At 42.3% G+C, this 22,042-nt stretch overlaps 2 protein-coding genes across 2 annotated transcripts; both read left to right on the top strand.

Moving 5' to 3' along the window:
* The first annotated feature begins 3,353 nt into the window (after positions 1 to 3,353).
* Positions 3,354 to 5,189, top strand: LOC120030827 (leucine-rich repeat and immunoglobulin-like domain-containing nogo receptor-interacting protein 1). The gene has a single exon (XM_038976288.1). The coding sequence runs from the start codon at positions 3,354 to 3,356 to the stop codon at positions 5,187 to 5,189; it is 1,836 nt and encodes a 611-aa protein (XP_038832216.1).
* Positions 5,190 to 11,498: 6,309 nt separating this feature from the next.
* LOC120031629 (semaphorin-7A-like) lies at positions 11,499 to 20,678 on the top strand. The gene is made up of 12 exons (XM_038977432.1): positions 11,499 to 11,600; positions 12,113 to 12,175; positions 12,735 to 12,830; positions 13,059 to 13,164; positions 13,824 to 13,931; positions 14,510 to 14,649; positions 15,009 to 15,193; positions 15,731 to 15,839; positions 16,107 to 16,308; positions 16,896 to 17,011; positions 17,182 to 17,327; positions 20,324 to 20,678. The coding sequence occupies exons 1-12, from the start codon at positions 11,499 to 11,501 to the stop codon at positions 20,676 to 20,678; spliced, it is 1,728 nt and encodes a 575-aa protein (XP_038833360.1).
* Positions 20,679 to 22,042: the final 1,364 nt, after the last annotated feature.

The raw sequence follows: 22,042 nt of genomic DNA, 5'->3' as shown, positions 1-22,042 counted from the left end.
TGCGGTTTTTGCGACAGCACTTGGAAGAAACTTTAAAAGTTCTTGAAATGTTCTGGATTGACTGACCTTCATGTCTTAAAGTAATGATGAACTGTCATTTCTCTTTACTTATTTGAGCTGTTCTTGCCATAATATGGACTTGGTCTTTTACCAAATAGGACTATCTTCTGTATAGCACCCCTACCTTGTCACAACACAACTGATTGGCTCAAATGCATTAAAAAGGAAAACAATTCCACAAATTAACTTTTTTAACAAGGCCACACCTGTTAAATGAAATGTATTCCAGGTGATTACCTCATGAAGCTGGTTAAAATAATGTCAAGAATGTGCAAAGCTGTTATCAAGGCAAAATCAAGGCAAAGAGTGGCTACTTTGAAGAATCTCAAATAGAAAATATATTTACATTTTTAGGTTACTGCATGATTCCATATGTGTTATTTCATTGTTTTGAATTCTTCACTACTATTCTACAATGTAGCAAATAGTAAAAATAAAGAAAAACTTGAATGAGTAAGTGTCCAAACTTTTGATTGGTACTGTATAGCAGGAGGAATTCTATAACACTGTGGCTGGAGGCTCAACCTCTGACAGCCCTGCCTCATTCGGACCACCTAGCTTCCCGCCGTGATGTCATGCACCTGCCAGTCTCTGTCTCTCACAAGTCCACACTGAGGGATCAACACGGTTAATTTATGTTAGCTTGCACTATGGTGTTAGAATGGATCAAGCAGTTCCAAGCGTCTGAGCGCAAGTGGATGGGTTATGAGTCAGCCCTTCTAGTCGCTATAAGACTGTTTTCGGGAATAGCAGGGATGAGACAAGCCACTCTGGGACTGATTTCAACTTGGCCGGTCAGTGAGAAGGCTGTGTCGAGAAAGGACAGTGAGAAAGTGTCTCTATGATGTTGAACTGTGAGAGACCGCAGCTCCCGCAGGTTTGACTGAGCTCAGCACTCTATATGAATAATATTGATGTATTTGTCATATCATATGCATATTCATTTGATATATTGGATTGTAGATGTTCAGTATATTTAGAGTAGTATATGATATATTTTAGAAAGGGCATGAACAAAGAAATATGTTAACGGTAAATAATTGCAAGCTATATTGTACCCATATTTACTTGTATTTTGGTTTTAAGCAGTAGTTAAATCACAGCAATGGATCGGTCCATAGTCCTCCTTCATAAGTCTTGATGTGCCTGACAACATTTTGTCAGCTAGTGAATGTTTTCTTCAGTGATATGAGTTGGATCTTGGGGCCAATTTTTCAAATGCAATGCCACAATTAGTAAACTGATTGGATTAATTTACAAGATATCAGCAATGACATGATTATGTCATCACATTGTGCCAGTTGGGGGAAATATATGTAGGCTATCACTTTTTACTTTTGTTTATTTAGGTTTTAACTTTTGATCAGTGGTGGAAAAAGTAAAGATACCTTAATAGAAAATGACTCAAGTAAAAGTAAAAGGCACACAGTAAATGTCTACTTTAGTAAAAGTCTAAAAGTATTTGGTTTAAAATATACTTAAGTATCAAAAGTAAAAGTATAAATTCCTTATATTAAGCAAACCAAATGGCACAATTTTCTTGTTTTTTTTATTTACAGATAGGCAGGGGCACACTTCAATATTCAGACATCATTTACAAACAAAGCATGTGTCTTTAATGAGTCTGCCAGATCAAAGGCAGGGATGACCAGGGATGTTCTGTGCATGAATTGGACAATTTTCCTCTCCTGCTAAGTATTCAAAATGTAACGAGTACTTTTGGGTGTCAAGGAAAATGTATGGAGTAAAAAGTACAATATTTTCTTAAGGAAGGAAGTGAAGTAAAAGTATAAGTAGTTGAAAATATAAATAGGAAAGTACAGATACCCCCAAAAACGACTTAAGTAGCACCTTAAAGTATTTTTACTTAAGTACTTTACACCACTGCTTTTGATGTTGTCGATTTAGATTTTGCCTTTTGGTGTTTATGAGGGCTAGATCTAAATGCAGTTGCAGTTACAACTAATGTTTTTGGCATTTGTGTCGGTATAAGAGTTAGTGCTTTAGTCAGTGCTTTAGTCGTCATCAGGATTAAAACTTTTAAAAGCATTCCCAAAATCTGATTTGCACCATAGTTGAGTTACAAATGTTGCTGAAATGTATGTCATATTATATTTTATATATTTGTACTTAAAAGGATAGTTTGAGATTTTGGCAATTAAGCCTTTTTTTTCTACTTACCCAGAGTCAAATCAAATTGTATCCATGAGTTCAACTGACTCTGGGTAAGTAGAAGAAAGGACTTAATTGCCAAAATGTTGAACTATCCCTTTTAATACAGTGTAGTTGAAAATGTTCCCTAATTTCTTGTCCTGCTTAATTAATTGAAAAGGAGCCTGCACAGTACGACAAAACCTTTTTGTTTCTTGGGGTATGATGTGCCTCCATGGGAATGTTTGACTATTCCCTATTCGACCTTCTCAACTTGGTCCTGTATAGCCTACGTGCGCACATCTGCCTTCACATGTCACGTGTCACTGGCCCTGACCACAGATAGCCTTCCTAATCCAGATGTCTGGCCAGGGGGCACAGCTCCCATCTGAACTGGCCTTCATCACGGTTTTTAGAATCAGTAAGCATAGGTCTGGATGCACTAATGAGGATTTTTTTTGCAGATCAAGATGGGGCACGGTCAAGGGCGTATGTTTCATTACCGTACCACTACCTTTTAGCCTGCAGCTTAGACTGAGGATATAAGGTGCAGAGTAAAAGTGGTAAATAATGTATTATTTGGTAAATCAATTAGTAGAGATGTTGTCTGTATTAAACAGAGATGTAGGTCGATAGTAATTAGGACATCTGCTCTAAATAGTACCTTAATTATGCTCTGACGTTGATAATGTGGATTTTTTAAATACATTTTTTTATTGTCTTGACTCCACTCTCAAATTCACCACTTTTTTAGGTTTATCTCAAAATGTTGGAAACTCATGCTTTGTCCATAAATATAGCATTTGCAATCTATGATTTACAAATGCTACAAAGCTTTTGTTTTTTGGGGGGGAGATTCATTCCTGTCTCTTTTGTCTCTCTAGGCCACTTGCAAGGACATGTTTTTTACAGAACATCATCTCTTATAGAAGACTTAACTCAAGTCTGATCCCAACTTGACCACCGCTGGTTATGAAAACCTGCATCCTCACAGTAAATCGGTAAGTTCCTTAACAAATACTCAAATATATTCAGACCTTTGTTTTCATCTTGTTTTCATCTATGGCATTGTGAGTTAGCATGACTGCTCTTTAGCTATCAGTTCATAACCTTTTTGTTCCCATTTTTAGGCAGGAGGCAAGATGTTTGTGGAGTCTGTTGTCCGATGGGGGGCATGGAGCATCTTGCTCCAGTGTGGATTATTGGGCGTGTCAGCAGGGGACTTCCCCTGGCCTTGCCCTGCCAGGTGTGTGTGTCGGCTTGAAACTTTAGAAGTGAACTGCTCTGACAAACAGCTGACTTCTGTGTCTGAGGGCTTCGCTAGTGGCACCCAGCACATTAACTTATCTCGTAACAAGCTGAAGACGCTGGGTCGTCGCCAGTTCTTTGGCATGACCCAGCTAGAGGATCTGGACATTAGTGACAATGTCATTGCCATGATTGAAGTGGAGGCTTTCCAGGGCCTGCAGAACCTCAAGACCCTGTGCATTAGGAGCAATCACCTCAAGATCATCTCTGTGGGTGTCTTCTCCGGACTGCCCAGCCTGCGCTTCCTGGACCTGAGTGAGAACGAGATCCTAGTCTTTCTGGACTTTACTTTCCGTGAGTTGGTGAGCCTGCACCAGCTGGAGGCTGGGGAGAATGACCTGGTGTTCATCTCCCAGCGGGCCTTTACCGGCCTGCAGAACCTGCAGAAGCTCAATCTGGACCGCAGCAACCTGACCTCCATCCCCACCGAGGCACTGTCCCAGCTCCAGAGCCTGACTCGGCTGCGCATGATCCGCCTCACCATCTCGGCGCTGCCCAACAATGCCTTCCGCCGCCTGCATCGGCTGCGTAGCCTCGTCATCTCCCACTGGCCCTTGCTGGACACCCTGGCCAGCAACAGCCTGATTGGCCTCAACCTCACATCGCTGGTCATCAGCAGCTGCAATCTCAGTGCTGTCCCATACCAGGCGCTGCGCCACCTGGTCTACCTGGGCTACCTGGACCTGTCCTACAACCCCATCACAGCCATCAAGGGTAACCTACTGGGGGACCTGTTGCGGCTGCAGGAACTGCACCTGGCTGGGGGCAACTTGCTCCGCATCGAGCCAGGGGCCTTCAGGGGGCTGGCATACTTCCGTATGCTCAACGTGACATCCAACCAGCTCAGCACACTGGAGGACAGTGCCTTCCACTCGGTGGGGAATCTGCAGGTTCTGCGGCTGGATGGGAACCCCCTGGCCTGCGACTGCCGACTACTCTGGGTGGTCCGCCGGCGACAGCGCCTGAACTTTGACGGTCGCCAACCCACCTGCTCCACCCCGGACATGGTGCGAGAACGGGAATTCCGGGACTTCTCTGAGAAAGAGCTCCCGAGACTGTTCACCTGCCGGCAGGCCCGCATTGTAGACCGCAGGTCCCAGGAGGTCAGGGTGGAGGAGGGCACTACGGTGCTCTTCTCCTGCAAGGCAGACGGTGACCCAATGCCCTCCTTTACCTGGTTGTCGGCCCAGCGGATTCCGCTCTCCACTACGGGGCGCATCAGGGTATTGTCCAATGGGACTCTAGAGGTACGCTATGCCCAGGTTCAGGACAGCGGCACATACCAGTGCACGGCGGGCAACGCAGCTGGCAACGACAGCCTGTACGTCAGCCTCTATGTGAAGGGTTTCCCACGTAACCGCACCATGCCCTTTTTCACCGACGAAGGCTGGATAGAGTCCTCACACGCCCCTACTGCCAACTCCTCTACCCAGGTGGCCAACCAGTACCCGTTTGATGCCAAGACACTGATCATCGCCACCACCATGGGCTTCCTGTCCTTCCTCAGCTCAGTGGCTATCTGCTTCGTCTTCATGTTCTTCTGGAGCCAGAGCAAGGGGCAAATCAAACACACAGCAACCATCGACTATGTACCCCGTACCTCAATGGGGGTAGGAGGAGGAGGAGGAGGTGGAGGGGATGCTGGCAAGTTCACCATGAAGCTTATCTAAGGTTATGTGGGAGAGAACTTGGGACACATTGACTGTGTCACCCCATGAGGGTGAAGGCTCTACAAGGACACAGGGCCACGGTCTGCCTTCAGAAAGCTAGATCCTCACTGCACCCTTAACATACGGAAATTATACATATCTGATGACATATCATCCTAAATATCTTGGAGAAGAAAATAATGAACAGTGGTTGTCTAGAAGCCGGTTTATTTAAACTCTGTTGTCAATTTTTTTAAATGGTGTAATTTTCTTTATTCAAGTATTTATTCAACATTACAATTACAGTGCTACAAATCGAATTTGCCGTTGCAACATGATGATATGAAATATTATACATGTTCATGTGTATAAGGAATGCTCTTAAAGTGTCAAGGTTCATTTCACTCATATCAGGTGTGCTTGGTGGATCTGATATACAGATATATAGTAAGTGTGGATATCATGTGTCAACTTGCCAATACAGGTCAACCAAGCATTGCCCTCTGACCTGAGGATAACTATTTATGCTTATCCACAGAGGATCCATTCAGAGATTGCATACTCACCATTTGCTTTAGGCTCTATGAAACTATAATAATATGCAAACACATGATTGTAGTTATATAGTTATAATAGATGTATAGAATATTGTACTAGGCTATATTCAAATACGGTAGATAAATCAGTTTCACTGTACAGTAACATTTCATGGCTCACTTTTTGACTAGCCTCTATTTTACGAAAATTCATGTTGTTTTGGGGACAGGAGTATTATTTAGTTATCAGAATATGACAGTGTCCAGCGGGTGATGAAATTCTAATCTGTACATGAGAATGTATCCAATTCCATGTCATATTATAAACAATCTTTTAAGCTTTAAATCCTATTTCCATTTTATTTTTTATAACAAGGTAAGATAGTTCGCACACATCAAATACAAAGAATTCAAGATAATTTTTTGCAAGTCATTTCCTTTTTATATCAGTGGAATTTCATACTGTATAATTTGGTAAGATATTGTAATCAGCAACAATGCTTCAATGATAATATAACTGTATAACATTCATGTAACCTTATCTGTTTATTTTTCCTGAATGTTTATCGATCACAGGGTATTGAAAATATGTGCCTGAGTAATCTTACTCGCCATTAAAGAAACAATGATGAACTGTAATGGCGAACAGTACCTTGTGAAATTCAATGTCAAATGTAGGTCGTGGACATTTCCATGCTATAGGTTACTTTATGGCTGTATCTAGTCCTGTGGATTAGTGTCACTCAAATATGCCACTCTTCTTTCATGTACACTTGTTGTGTAGGTACACACAAACCAAAATTCCAAAACAATGTAAATGATGTACACATCTATAGTTAAGTCTGTTGTTTTGCTATCTTATTTGTAAAATATAATCTTTTTGCATTTTGAAATTATTAAAAACCTCTTTAACCTGCCTCATTGCCTTGGATTGATTCAGCAATATCCCATAGCCTATTATGAAATGACAAAAAAACTATTCAGTCTGCCACAACATACAAATCTCAGTGGATCTGAGTTGGGCTCTATTTTAAATGACTATACAGTACATTGTTAAAGAATTGCTATGAGAGAGACATCCTTCACTGCATAAGACACAGTACGTTGATAATCTCAATGTTTTGACTCAGTTGTCAGACCCATTTCAATCGATTAGAGCAGAGAAAAACTGATTTGTTTCATTGCCTCAGCGCAAACGCAGATGGTTATTTGATAGAGCTATGCTTGTTTGTTACACTTCCTTGTTAGTCTTAATTTTCTTATGGGAAAGGAGGAAATAGTAAATTAGGGTTTTGCTGTATATTGTCTCATTAGTTCAGTTGAAGGTGACAGCATGAAGGTCAACCTCAGGAGATCCCACGATCCACTGACAATTTCCCGTCCAGACGGATATGAAGCCCACCAGCTCTAAGTGGATTCTGTGGAGAGCAAATCATTTTCTCTCTCTTGCCCTTGCCCAGAATAATCCAGAAAAAATGATAATCACGTGCATGAGCAGAGATTTAAACCCTTTTGGATTACCTCTGCATGTCTCAATCTGTTATATAGGTCTGTCTGGTGGCTGCTAACCCGAGGCCTGGCCTGTCATATTATCTGTTTTAATGCAACTATTTCCTCTCATGGAATGGAATCCAAAGGTTTTACTGTAGCGTCATAAGCCAATGCTCCCTATGGGAAGCAAATCCAAGGGCATTATTTACTTACTTGTGCTGTCAGGTGCAATGTTCACTGATATTAAAGACTGCGAGGACAGAAAATCATATTTTTTTGTAGGTATAAATCTATTTAGGTTTACAACAGCCTGCCAAAGAAATATATACACTCGAGTAGGTCTCATGGTTTACAGTACAGGTCTACAGTATTATTGCACCTCTACACAGATATGTCCACAAGAGAAAGAACTTGTTAGGTGTGTCAGTTTTAACATGGTTAACACATTTAATGAACCCACAGGGCGGTTTTTCTTTACCTATAATTGATTGAATTGGGGCCCTTGTGTGTGAATTCCAGGTGCTAAAATAACCATGATGCTTTGTGTTCCCCTTATCTGGCCTGATGCTGGCCACTGGGTGGTGCTAAAACCCCATGGTTAAAGATTCTCAAGTCTCATCCATTACACTTACCAAACATATTTTAATTTGTATTAATTATACAAAGGTGCTGGGTCAACGTTTCTAGGGAAATCATTTTGTGGAACTCCTACTGATTGGATTTTATAAGAAGGGAAATAAAATGTAGTTATAGGTGACAATGACTAACTCATCTAGGCGGATGGGTAGAAAGAAGTATGGCATATGCTGCAGATACAGTAGCCTATATCTAAACAATAGATGCCAAATTATCTCTGTATTATGTAACTATCGTATTTTACAGTGTCTAAATATCTATTACTCCGGAGGTGCTGTGAGTGCTCTTCGTTAGTGTCTCAGATGGTAGCCACCGTGGCAGAAACTGACACTACCATTAAGATGAAACCATCCATTAAGCCATTTTGCCTGCCATGGGCATTGATGCGTCTTCTGACATTCAAGTCAATTAACCCTCCTTGGATGCACACACAGCAGAACTGCTTTGCTGATTCATCGCCTTCTGGGCGTACAAGTGACTATTGACAGGTATTTATTGGGCAATATTACAATAACTCATCTCTACCATTATTGGCTTCTTGATGTGGAACTAAAATGTGTTAACACTACTGCCCGATTAAAACAAAATGGCTGTGTTTAGCAATAAAAAAAACATATTCAGGCTGGAACATGTTTTCCAGTTGCTCACGTTAGGTCTAAGAACATAAGAAAACACAGCCTGCACATTACAGGGGTATATTGTACATGTACGTGATTGAATAGGATTAGTCCTTCAACACACTGCAGCGAGCATAAAGAGCAACAGGTATCAAATTACGCGTTTATGGTGGACTTACTCTGAAAGTGACCATGGTGCGCTTCCATACATCACGAAAGCCTACATTTCTTTTTCGCGCCCCATTCCTCACACCCACCGTTCTTTTTGTTTTTGAGGTGGAGCCTGATACCCCGATTCTTCAGTGGACTGTCGGCAAGACAGACCTGCACGGGTTGCATGATTGAGGCCAATAGTCAGTCGCATAGATCAATACATTATACCGATACGAAAGCCGATTGATTGTCTATTGTGGAAATAATAAAGTGAGAACTCTTTCGATTATTAAATCCTTGGAAATCGGGCACATTGAGGACGTGGAATGATGAATTATATAATATTGGCGACCGTTTTTTCCATGGTTTTCGCCGAAAAGTCACCTCGGCTGAAATTCATTGTAAAAGGTATGTGCTAATTTAGCTATTTGCGTTTAGGGTGGTTAGATACGCCCTGTCTGTGTATTAGGCTATATGCGAGGACCTTGTTTTTTCCTCCATGGAAATAGTTAGATTAACAATGAACACTAGACTGTAATCTACTTGAAAATAAAAGTAGTGGATCACTCCTCATCGCGCGTTTATACATGCATGACGTCATGTATGATTCAAGGTAGACAATCATGTAAAATGTTCCTCAAAACAAGCTATACCAACAAAATAGAAATGTAGCCTTATAATGATACTAGGCTATATTAAATTGACAGAATGTTTGGCATTGTGCCAATGAGAACGGATCTCAGAGAAACGCAAATAATGTGATGAGAGAGAAAACACTTTGGACTTGGTATAATTGTATAATTTAAATAGCCGATTTGTCAAATTATTTATGTGTCCCAGTTCTCAACTAAATGAAATGAAATAAGCTATTTGTATTAGATTACATGGAAGAAAGTAAACACTGTGTATTAGATTAAATGGAAGAAATTAAGCACTGTGTATTAGATTATATTAAGCTTCATGTGGGCTAATTTAGGCCCATTGGCCTATTCCATTGTAATGAAATGTAAGGGACAGAAGTGTTGTTTGGAACAGGTTTATGGCAGCGGGAACGGTAGAATTATTCAGAACCAATTGTGTTTTACAAGAAACTAGCTTAATTAAGATAGCCTATTATTACTATTTACGTGTTGATTATTCGGGTAGCCTGTTTTATACAATAGTGACTCACTCCTACGAAGACATCTAATCTTGAATTCAGAGCGCACCTCAGCATGCCAATGCAGAGGCTGTATGTTAAAGGCCCAGTGCAGTCAAACGTGTTTTTTCCTGTGTTTTACATATATTTCCACAATATGATGTTGGAATAATACTGTGAAATTGTAAAAAGGTTGATAATGCTTCTTTAGAGTAAGACCTGTTTAAAAAGGCCGCCTGAAATTTCTGCCCGTTTTGGTGAGATGGAATTTTAGCCTGCCTGGCTAATTCGGCTGCATTGGACCTTTAAGTGTTTTGAAGGTTTTGTACGTTTTTGCGTTTCGGTCACTGATAACTCATGTGTGAGGTTCAACCTAGGGCAGTGGGTAGACATTTGTCAGTTGTCATGGAAACGCAGTCCTGGTGTTGTTTACCAATCAGACAGTTGTTATTTGTGATCAATGTCCGGATATTTCTTCTGCTCTGCACCTTATTCCCTCTTCAAGACAGAATATAAGGCTAAATGATACGTGCTAATTGAAAAGAGTGCTCAGGAGCTCTGGGTGTAATATCATTACGTTTACTCAAAGACACAATGTCAGTGAACGTATTACAAAACCACTACATTACAGTTAAAACCCAGCATTATGGTGAATACTTTGGTCGCGCTGCAGAACTGCAATGCAGGTGCACGAGCTGACGCGTTGATGGTACTGCAGTAGCTAAGGCTTGTTGAGGATAGAACAGTAGCATTAGCTCCAGGACCTCATTAACACACGCGAACACAAGCGCGCGTAAACACGCACACATACACACACTCATCCACACAACCCAATTAATATTTATGGAAATTCCGCGCAGCAAAATAACAATTATATTTTCAAACTCACGCCCTCACACCTTGCACAGTGGTCTAATAAATTCACAATCAATAGAAACAGGGCTATCAAGTTAAGATGCACCGACGCTATAGTCATTACAGGTGTAAAGGACTGTATTCCTCTTGGCAGATCAGCAGCCAAATACAGACAACAACATGGCCTATTTGTTTGACATATCAATCAAACGTATGTTATACAATAGGCCTACCAACCCTATAAAGGGATGTCATATTAACGACATTCAGTCCTAGTGTACCCGTTAGAGACAGAGACATGTCAAAACAGAAAGATAAAATCGATGAAGGCATTACGGTCTTCTCACCGTGAAGGTTCAAATGACTGGTGATACCGAAGCCTAGTTCAGCACCATTTGCCGCTCTTTTGTCGGCCAATTGGGGAACTGGTGGTCTACTTTCCTGAAGGGTTGAGAACGTCAGTCTGCCACTGAATTGGTAGACACACTAGTGTCGGATTTGCATGTGCCTGTAGGAATAGGAGTCCCGAGGGTAAATTGTGCATAACCATGGCAACCAATTCAATTTCAGTACAGACTCTTTCTCTCTCTCTGAACTGTACAGCTTCAGCCTCATATCATGTAAAACTAAAATGACTTGGGTCAAAAGGTAGACTGGTGGCTTTTTTTGTTGTTGACCATTACATGACCACACCACAGAGCTCAATTAATACATTCTTGTTAAATCAAATGAATGAACTGAAAATAATGGGCAATTACATGTTTAATTGACTCAACTTGAAACCCCCAAGACACTGATATACTGGTATATCATATAAGGACATTGTAGCAACACCTTCTCCTAATCTACTTTGATATGGCCCACAGAGCCGGCCAGGTATCACTTCTCCAAACCGGAGAACTACATGTCAGTGTACCACCAGGAAGGCACCAACGTGCTGTACGTGGGGGGCCAGACAGTGATCTACGTGCTGACGTTCACTGACAGGGGGGTTCGCGACCTGCAGGTGAGTTGCTGGTAACCAACGAGATGAACAGAGATACTCGGTGGTGGTGACACAGTAACCCAGTAAAGGCACAGGAGACTGGCTTAAAGAGGAGGCAGCAGCTGTCGACCTAGTTCAACAGCCTCCATTTATAGAGCAGATCTCATCTCTGTCCAATCGGAAGGAAGTGATTATATAGCGTGGACTTATGAGGTCAACATACAATAAAGATAATACACTGAGCTAATAATGTCAACGTTGACTCGACGAACATGAGCAGAAGGTAGCCTATCATTTGTCTTTTGTGACTATTCTGATTGTCTGTGCCCTATAGTTACGCTTAGTAGATCAATATTAGAGACAGTAAAGTAATCCTCCCTTTGTTAGTTTATGGCACAGGACCTGACTTTTGTAATTTTCAATCAGCACTGGATTTGATTGCAGTTGTTTGCATATTTGAAAAGGCCTAATATTTGCATACGAGTTATGGATAAATTGTATGACATACTGGAATGTATCTTATATTATTACAGATCCCTGTGGTAACCGATGAAAACGCAAAGGCAGCTTGCATCGCCAAATCAGACCCACCAAAGGTAGGTGGTCACCATCAACATCATCCTCATCATCATCCTCATCATCAATCGTTGTCATCATTATCATCATCATTACAATGAGGTAAGTTTGTTGCTACTGTACAAATATGATCAAACAGACACATAACATCAACGTGATATCATCCCCAGTAGAAACTGTCCCAAAGGTTAAAGGTTGGGACAGGGGAACGGTACAATGCTGTATTTGGTATTCAGGCACAAACTGCATCTGGAAGTTTCTCTTGAGTTAACAGTCCAGCTACTGTACTTTATGAATAAGTGATGCAATGCATATGAAGTTATGCAGACAATGCATTCCCTCAGTACTGCAGAGGTAATTCTTGCGCTATCTGCCAAATTAGGGAAAATGGATCAGTTCCAATAGTCTCTCTCTCTCTCTCTCTCTCTCTCTCTCTCTCTCTCTCTCTCTCTCTCTCTCTCTCTCTCTCTCTCTCTCTCTCTCTCTCTCTCTCTCTCTCTCTCTCTCTCTCTTCTCTCTCTCTCTCTCTCTCTCTCTCTCTCTCTCTCTCTCTTTCTCTCATCCCCCTCTCTGCTACAGTTGGAGTGCGACAATTTCATCACAGTCATCCAGAAAGTCAATGACACTTTTGTGGTATGCGGGACAAATGCAGGAACCCCCAAATGCTGGCTGCTGGTAAGATGACATGATGATGAATAGAATAGCTATTGTCTTCAACATGTGTTTAGTGTTCTCACAACGGTCACACTTTCATCTTTCTTAACTCCTGTATCACTTTTATAAAAGTTGGTAATAGTGTTCAATAAAAAACTTCAACTTATATCTCTATTTGTACTGTATACAAGGTGGTAAGAGCATTCAGGATATGGCTTGTGAGGTTGTGATGTCATTTCCTCTCCATAGGTAAATGACACTGTGCTGACTGACGCCCCCACCAATGGACAGATGGCACCAGCCTCTGACATCTCCCCTCCCTACCCCTCCCAGAGGTCCGTCAGTCTGTCTGCAGGTACGATGAGAGGACAGACAGACACTCCATCCAAACATCCATACAAACTCTCCTATTGGCACAATACCAAACCTATCCCTCACCCCTATTTCTACATCCTTGTTAACTCCTCCCTGTGGATCTGAAAGTATAGGATAAGTATCAGCATTTTGGTGGAGAGCTCCATCCAGCCATTATGTTCATAAGTATACAGACCAATCAGATCCTCAACATTGGCTTTGGTATGGGATAGGAGATCTGTTTAAAATGGTACCATAGTACTACAGATGGTTCACGACATGTAGCGAAGCTGTAACTCACAGTATTATCAAAATCATGGAAAGGTTACTTTGTATAGCAGGTTCTGTGATATCGCAGACCAGGCTGGACTGGAGTGATGAACCAATGAGCCATTTGCTAGAGTGGTGCAGCATTCTGATAATGTTCAGTTCTCATTGAACCATTAATGTCATGATTCCAAATTACCTCCCTTATTGCTATGGAGACAGTGCCCTAAGTGGGGTAATTGTAATACGGTTATGGGAGGATGTTGGTTGATGCAGTCAGCTGTCTTCTGTTGATTTCTTTTTTATCTCTCCCTCTACCTTCTGTTTATCTCTCTCTCCCTCTCTCCTCTTTATCTCTCTCTCTATCTTTACCCCCCCCTCTCTCACTCTCAGATGGGAATCTATACTCTGCTCTGTCAGCAGTAGGGCGTCACCCTGGCTCTATCCGCCGGACCTACGGCACTCAGAAGCTTCTGAAGACTGAGACCAAGTGGCTGCAGAGTGAGTAGGATGAGAGCAACATGGGACTATATTGGTGTAGGAGAGCTGCATGAGGCACTGGAGTGGATGAGCATGGAAATAGCAACTCTATATTATCTTCTATCTTGTAACTGTAACATGCTGCATGCAGAAATATAATCACTATGAATTCTTCAATTTTAAAGATCATAAGTTAAATTCACTATTGTGATAAAACATTGTATGACTAACTCCCTGTATGATGAACTGGAAGTCTTTATTAGCCTATAAAACTTCCAAGCAAACACTTTTATCAAAAGATATATTTTTAAATACACCTTTATCTCTGTACACACTAGATGGCCCTGCTAGAATGAAATGCATTAGGAGTTTGAAAAGGACCCAAATAGTTACAACCAGTGACTGAGTTGGCTTGGTGCTCACTGGCCTCAAATGTTTTATTGCCTGATTGAGTATTAGCGCTTATAGAATAGTGCCTGTTAAATAGTGATGAGTACCAGCAGCTAAATATAAAGAGTAACGGCACCAGAAATGAGTACCGGCACCTATTTCAGTCCACTTCAAGCACTGGTGGAAGTCCTTTTTCTCTCCTGCTGCAGGCCCCCAGTTTGGTGGAGCAGCAGTAATGCCAGCCTCTCAGAAACACAAGGAGGAGATCTACTTCTTCTTCAGTGAGATCAACAAGACGGCCATGGTGGACGAGGAGCCCTACAGGTCGCGCATCGGCCGAATCTGCATGGTAACCATAACAACATCACCTTATATCAGCTGTATTACAACGTTATTGCATATTAAAGCTGAGCTCCGCGAAAGGAGAAACAGTACCACTGGTCACCCCAGGCACATTAGTTATTGTTATTGTTTAGTTTTCTGAAACAGAAGAGATGAGCATCCAGCCTCGTGGTAAAAAGAAAACGTAGTACATACTCCGATGTTCTATCGCATGTGCAATGATGTCAGAGGGGGAAAAACTGGGTTTGTTGTTTGAAGTAACATCTTTTCTGTTGTAATATTGCGAACGAACCTGGCAGTTTCACCGCTACGGATTCCAGCTTCAATGTTATGGTGTACAGTTGTATACTGTGTGTCCGTCTCCAGGTGGACGAGGGGGGCATAAAGAACCTGCTGGCGGACTCGTGGACTACCTTCCTGAAGGCCAGGGTGATGTGTGGTGCGGGTAGCACCCCCCAGCAGTACAACAACATCAGACAGGCGTTTGTGCTGTCTGAAGTGGCCCAGGAGAAGAGGACCGGGGTCATGTACGGCCTGTTTGCCAACGCCTGGTGAGTAGACACCTTACACCTTCAACACCCTCCAACCCATATGGCTGCTTAAGACTGTGTCATGCTTAGAATGCAGGAGAGGAATGAGCTGCACAAACAACATAATCAGAGGAAAGGAGGAATTATGCACAGCACATCCAAATGGGGCACAGGAGCTGGATAGGCATGTACAGCAATGAAAACTTGGGAGCAGCAACAAGTTTCAGTGAGGAAAATACATGATTGTATTTGAAAGGGAAAGGGAATGGGGGATGCCTAGTCAGTTGTACAACTGAATGCATTCAACTGAATTGTATCTTCTGCATTTAACCCAACCCCTCTGAATCAGAAGTGGGCTATGCTCTGTGGAGTGCTTTTACTAGCATATTTGAGCAGCCTTAAATCTTTTAAGTCCTTTTAGGGAGTCATAGTAATATGATTCTACTCAGCTATCAGTCTGTGATTGAGTTGCTAACGACATTCCGATTCACATTAAGTTTGAATAAAGTAGGAAGAATGAAGGAAGGCTTTTAAGTGTTGTATTGTTTGGTTGACCAGGGACACAACAGTGATATGTGCTTACTCCATCGAGGACATTGACCAGGCTTTCGCCACATCCAAACTGAAGGGTTACAGCAGTCCTCTAATTGGACATCGCCCTGGCACAGTAAGACACCCACTGAATCAGTTAAATTAACTTTATTTCAATTAATGTTTTTTAGTGCCAATCAAAGTCATTTTGCAAAGGCCAATTGCATAAGCTCATGCATGTGAGTCCGTCAATTTTGGGGAAGTGGAAGACTTGTGTTTCTATTTTGGAACAGTTGCAGATGACAGACACTGGTTGTGAAATTATTGTGCAAGGCAAAGCCACAGCCTAAGTCTGTCTCCCTTCCTGATTACATCACTTTCATTACATCACTTCTTGTCCCAGTGTGCCTTCAAGAACTCCACGGCAGCCCACAACCCTAAGACCCTGGGGGTGATCAGGGACCACCCGGAGATCGAGGACGTGATTCGTCCGGTCGGGGGTGCTCCGCTGAACCTGCCCACCGACGATCACTTCACACACACTGTCGCTGCCATGGTGCTGGCAGTCAACGACGAGCACTATACTGTGCTATACCTGGGAACAGGTGTGTGTGTGTTTTTTGCTGTCAAACTGTATCTCATGTACATATGTTTGGTGTAACCTATTTAAAAGTGATCTTTTAGAAGACGTAGTCTCCTTGACAAAGTAAATATAAAAGTTGTTTGCTCAACGCAGGCATGAGTTGGGGCCTATTATAAGAGTGCATTTTTTTACATGAATCCCAGATAAATTGACTGAATTTTAAAAAACAAAGTAGCTACAGCCTAATCGACTGATAAAGAAGTCAGTCGCTACACAGGGAAAGTAGTGATAGAGCTGTGAACAGAGCCATGGGTCTCTGAGGTGGCCTAATAAGAAATTAGAGCAGTTAAGTCTTCTGTGGGAAGTAATAGCCTCTCAATGTGGGAAGGAGATAAGAGAGGACAAGCTGTAGGACAGGCCTGCTCCTCTCCGTAAGTCAGCCACTGATGAATTGACCAGTAGAGGAAAAAGGCAGCATGTGCTATTATAAACCTGGGGCCATATTCAATCAAAAATAGTCACTGGGTTTCCGGGTTACATAAAAAATAATAGGGCTCGACAATGGTGTCTCTCTCTCTGATAATGTTCTCTCTCTCTTTCTGGTGATAGAACAGGGGAAAGTGCTCAAGGTTCTGCACACTATCGAGGATGCCTTTATCATATCCCAGTACTCCCTCTTCCACAATGAGGGTCCTGTTCTAAGCATGGCCATCGACTCTAGGAAGGTACTGTGAGACCATCAGCGAATTCTCCTTAGCAGCTAGCACTAATATCCGTAGATTAATTTGTTTACGATGTAGCTGCAGTCCAATCCTTTTAAACAATGCACTTCTAGTGATAGCCACTGAATGTCTCTTCCTGTCTCTCATGTATTGCTCCCTGCCTTCTCCCCCAGGGCCACCTTTATGTGGGCACGGCAATGGAGGTCCAGCGCATACCGTTGGCTGACTGCGGTCGCTATGGAGACAGTTGCCGGGAGTGCATTCTGTCTCGGGATCCCTATTGTGGTTGGGACGCAGCCAGGAGGAGGTGCACACCCATCCCAGCTGGATACAACATCAGCACTGGGTATGAGATGTGATGATGTCACTCCTGGAATACAGTTCAGATACCTATGGAAAACATGCAGTGTACCAAAAAATGACAGTCAATACCAGCCATAACTTATCATTTCTCACAGAGTGTCGAGGTTCCAACTACTATTCTAGGTTTTATGATAATTGTTTCATTTACATAAAATGGTTGATCGTTCAAAATGGTACATGCTAATTTGATGTTCCTTCAATAATTTGTTTCATACTGTAGGGCACTCACTCAGAGTCTGGACCACTCCAATGCCTCTATCTGTGGTGAAGCTGCTGGTGAGTGCCACTCCGCCTCCTCTCTGACTCTCTGTATCTTTATTAACTGAAATATGGAACTTTTTTCCAGAGCTTAACTCGGAAGATGATATCATATAATTGAGTGGAGGCTCAAACCCATTGGGCGGTTTAATATCAAAGTTTGCCCTCACTTCAAAGCCCAATAGCTTCAGCCATATTAACCTCTAATAATCCAAACAAATTCTCCCCGCTGATGGGATATGTACTGTCTTTGTTATCAAGCTCTTTTTTCCGTTACTTCTCTTGGTCGCAGTCTCGGTGCAGCTGTCATTTATATCCGTTCACTGTTTCCCTTTCTTCCATCCCTGGAACATTGAGATATAAACCTAGGGAGTAGAGGATGAAAGGTGATGCAATATCATATATAAAGATATTATATTTTAATCTGTTATTTTAGCTGATATTTTCCAGAGAAAGTAAGTATCAGGCCACAGAATAAAATAGAACACTATTTAATGCATCTCTGTGTCAGTTTGTACACGTTAGTCTGGTTTTAGGTTTACTGGGCTTTGAGTCACAATTGTCCTACTAACTGAGAGCAAAGTTATCATTTACAATAACCTGTATATTTTTTCACAAATAAACTCAGCAAAAAAAGAAACGTCCTCTCACTGTCAACTGCGTTTATTTTCAGCAAACTTAAGATGTGTAAATATTTGTATGAACATAAAAAGATTCAACAACTGAGACATAAACTGAACAAGTTCCACAGACATGTTGTAACGCTTGTCTGATGAAGAAGGAGTGAACCAAAGCGCAGCGTGGTACGTGTTCATAATATTTTAATAAATTAGAACACTTGAACAAAAATAACAAAGAGACAAACGAACAGTTCTGTAAGGTAACTAAACTAAACAGAAAACAACTACCCACAAACACAGGTGGGAAAAAGCCTACCTAAGTATGATTCTCAATCAGAGACAACGATAGACAGCTGCCTCTGATTGAGAACCACACCCGGCCAAACACAAAGAAATAGAAAACATAAAGAAACTAGAATGCCCACCCTAGTCACACCCTGGCCTAACCAAAATAGAGAATAAAAGCCTCTCTATGGCCAGGACGTGACACATGTGACTAACAGAAATGGAATAATGTGTCCCTGAACAAAGGGGGGTCAAAATCAAAAGTAACAGTCAGTATCTGGTGTGGCCACCAGCTGCATTAAGTACTGCAGTGCATCTCCTCATGGACGGCACCAGATTTGCCAGTTCTTGCTGTGAGATGTTACCCCACTCTTCCACCAAGGCACCTGAAAGTTCCCTGACATTTCTGGGGGGAATGGGAATGGCCCTAGCCCTCACCTTCTGATCCAACAGGTCCCAGACGTGCTCAATGGGATTGAGATCCGGGCTCTTCGCTGGCCATGGCAGGACACTGACATTCCTGTCTTGCAGGAAATCACGCACAGAACGAGCAGTACAGAACGAGCAGTATGGCTGGTGGCATTGTCATGCTGGAGGGTCATGTCAGGATGAGTCTGCAGGAAGGGTACCACATGAGGGAGGAGGATGTCTTCCCTGTAACGCACAGCGTTGAGGTTGCCTGCAATGACAACAAGCTCAGTCCAATGATGCTATGACACACCGCCCCAGACCATACCGACCCTCCACCTCCAAATCGATCCCGCTCCAGAGTACAGGCCTCGGTGTAACGCTCATTCCTTTGACGATAAATGCGAATCCGACCATCACCCCTGGTGAGTCAAAACCGCGACTTGTCAGTGAAGAGCACTTTTTGCCAGTCCTGTCTGGTCCAGTGACGGTGGGTTTGTGCCCATAGGCGACGTCAGGTGTGCCCATAGGTGATGTCAGGTGACGACCTGCCTTACAACAGGCCAACAAGCCTCAATCCAGCCTCTCTCAGCCTATTGCGAACAGTCTGAGCACTGATGGAGGGATTGTGCATTCCTGGTGTAACTCTGGCAGTTGTTGTTGCCATCCTGTACCTGTCCCAAAGGTGTGATGTTCGGATGTACCGATCCTGTGCAGGTGTTGTTACACGTGGTCTGCCACTGTGAGGACGATCAGCTGTCCGACCTGTCTCCCTCTAGCGCTGTCTTAGGCGTGTCACAATACGGACATTGTAATTTATTGCCCTGGCCACATCTGCAGTCCTCATGCCTCCTTGCAGCATGCCTAAGGCACGTTCACGCAGATGAGCAGGGACCCTGGGCATCTTTCTTTTGGTGTTTTTCAGAGTCAGTAGAAAGGCCTCTTTAGTGTCCTAAGTTTTCATAACTGTGGCCTTAATTGCCTACCGTCTGTAAGCTGTTCCACAGGTGCATGTTCATTAATTATTTATGGTTAATTGAACCATCATGGGAAACAGTGTTTAAACCCTTTACAATGAAGATCTGTGAAGTTATTTGGATTTTTACGAATTATCTTTGAAAGACAGGGTCCTGAAAAAGGGACGTTTCTTTTTTTGCTGAGTTTATGAGTGTGGCCTCTCACCCACACATTTCTCACATAATGAAGTAGTCCTACCAATCCTGTCCTGCCATTCCCATTTTGAACTCACCTGTGATTGTTACCGTAGATATGTAAACAATCCATAGGTATGAAACCATAGGCTACTCTCTAGTCTAGGCAGCCCATAAGTAAGTATTTCATTTGGGTGAGATCAATGTTAACCAGGCTGTGCCCTCTGAACCCCCACAGCACTGAAGACCCATAGGACAAACCCGAAACAGGTGGTGATTGACTCGGACGGCCCCGTCAACCTCCCCTGCCCCGTGCACTCCTTTCACGCCACCTACCGCTGGGAGAAGGACAACTGTATCCAGCACTACCCCTGCTTCATCATTGGAGACTCCTGTGTGCTGGAACCCACCCCTGGCCTGCCCCTTAAGCAGGGGGTGTTCCGCTGCATGGCCACAGAGAACGGCTACAAGGTGGAGGTGGTCTCCTACAGGCTGGTGATCAACAGTGGGCCTCTGCCTGCCTCCCTGGCCTCCACCCTGGGGCCCTCTCTCCTTCTTGCTGCAGCCACCCTCTGGCTCCTGTAACCATTGCAAATGCTAAAGCTAACCCCTTAGCCTCTAAGGCCCTCTCTCTGACAGACAGGAGAGGAGGGGCCACCATACCCAGGTTAGGTTCGCAGAGCATTGATATTAATGGTCGGGTAATGCGATCAGTGTTGCCCACAAAGACAGTTTTCAGAAAAAGTGTTTTTTTATTTAATTTACGTTGTTCAGAAAATGCCTGAAAATAAACCAAGCCATTTATTTTTAAATAATATATGGGCCTACCATATTAACTAATACTGTACTGTTTAAACAAAAAAATACCTAAAACAAACTTAAAATACATAACATTTAAACTTAATTAATACATTAACATCAATATGGGTTTTATGGAAAGACAAACTATATTATCATGTCTTATTGTGAATTTTAAATACAGATTCAAACCACAAGATATGCTTTGCGAACCTTGCCTGTCCACCCAAGAGATGACATCTCATGAGTTGTGTTAAATACAATACCAAGCCAATTTCTCTTTATGGTTTCTCAACTTATTTTGAAACTTGATTGTGCTACTTTGTGAATATTTGAAGCTTGAATACTGCTCTAACATCTAAACATCCTGTTGAATGTCATAAGTATAGGCTAGTATTTAGAAAATGTCTGGTATTGAGTAAAAAAAAGCCTTAACAATTCTGGGACATACCCCCTAAGCACAATTTGCTGTGAAAGCAAAACTGCTCAATTGTGTTGACTTGAATCTGTGAATGAGGTGGCCAAGCCTTACTTTGATGCTGGGAGGAAGTGTCATCATTTTGACAAGAAGTCATCTTTTTGACAGGAAGTAGGTAGAAGAGCATGAGCTCATCCTCGAACATCACTGTGTCTCGGCAAGTCCTCTGCAGTAAAGGCAGTTTTTGCATCATTTTATTGGATAGTATCAGACATTCATATTATGCTACTTCATTTTCAACAAACATAAGTACAGTAAACATCATTCAGTGGCAGGTGAGGACAAATTAGAATTGAGTAGATGACATGTAGAGCTAGTTGCATTTTGTAGTTTGCTAAATATGAGAAAAAGCTTGTGATTATATGAGTACCGTGTGTTAAGTATTTTATTGCTCCGCATATGCTGATTTCCACCATTGCTGCCTATGAAAGTTATTCTTGACGGTTCAAGGTTTTATACTGTAAGGGATCCAGAGAGGACATATGAATAAAATAAAATAAATCCTTGTTATGTCGAGATAACAATTTATTTATCTCATGATCACGACATAACAAACGTTTTGGTCGAGATCACGAGATTAACTCTATAAATAGGAGTAGACGCATTGATGATAGATTGACAGGATGGCTGAGGTGGTAGAGCCCACAGTGGATCAGCGCATATGTTTTGATTG

This window comes from Salvelinus namaycush, chromosome 37, assembly GCF_016432855.1.
Source record: "Salvelinus namaycush isolate Seneca chromosome 37, SaNama_1.0, whole genome shotgun sequence".
Classification (NCBI taxonomy): Eukaryota; Metazoa; Chordata; class Actinopteri; order Salmoniformes; family Salmonidae; genus Salvelinus; species Salvelinus namaycush.
This window is presented reverse-complemented; position numbering and strand designations above follow the sequence as displayed.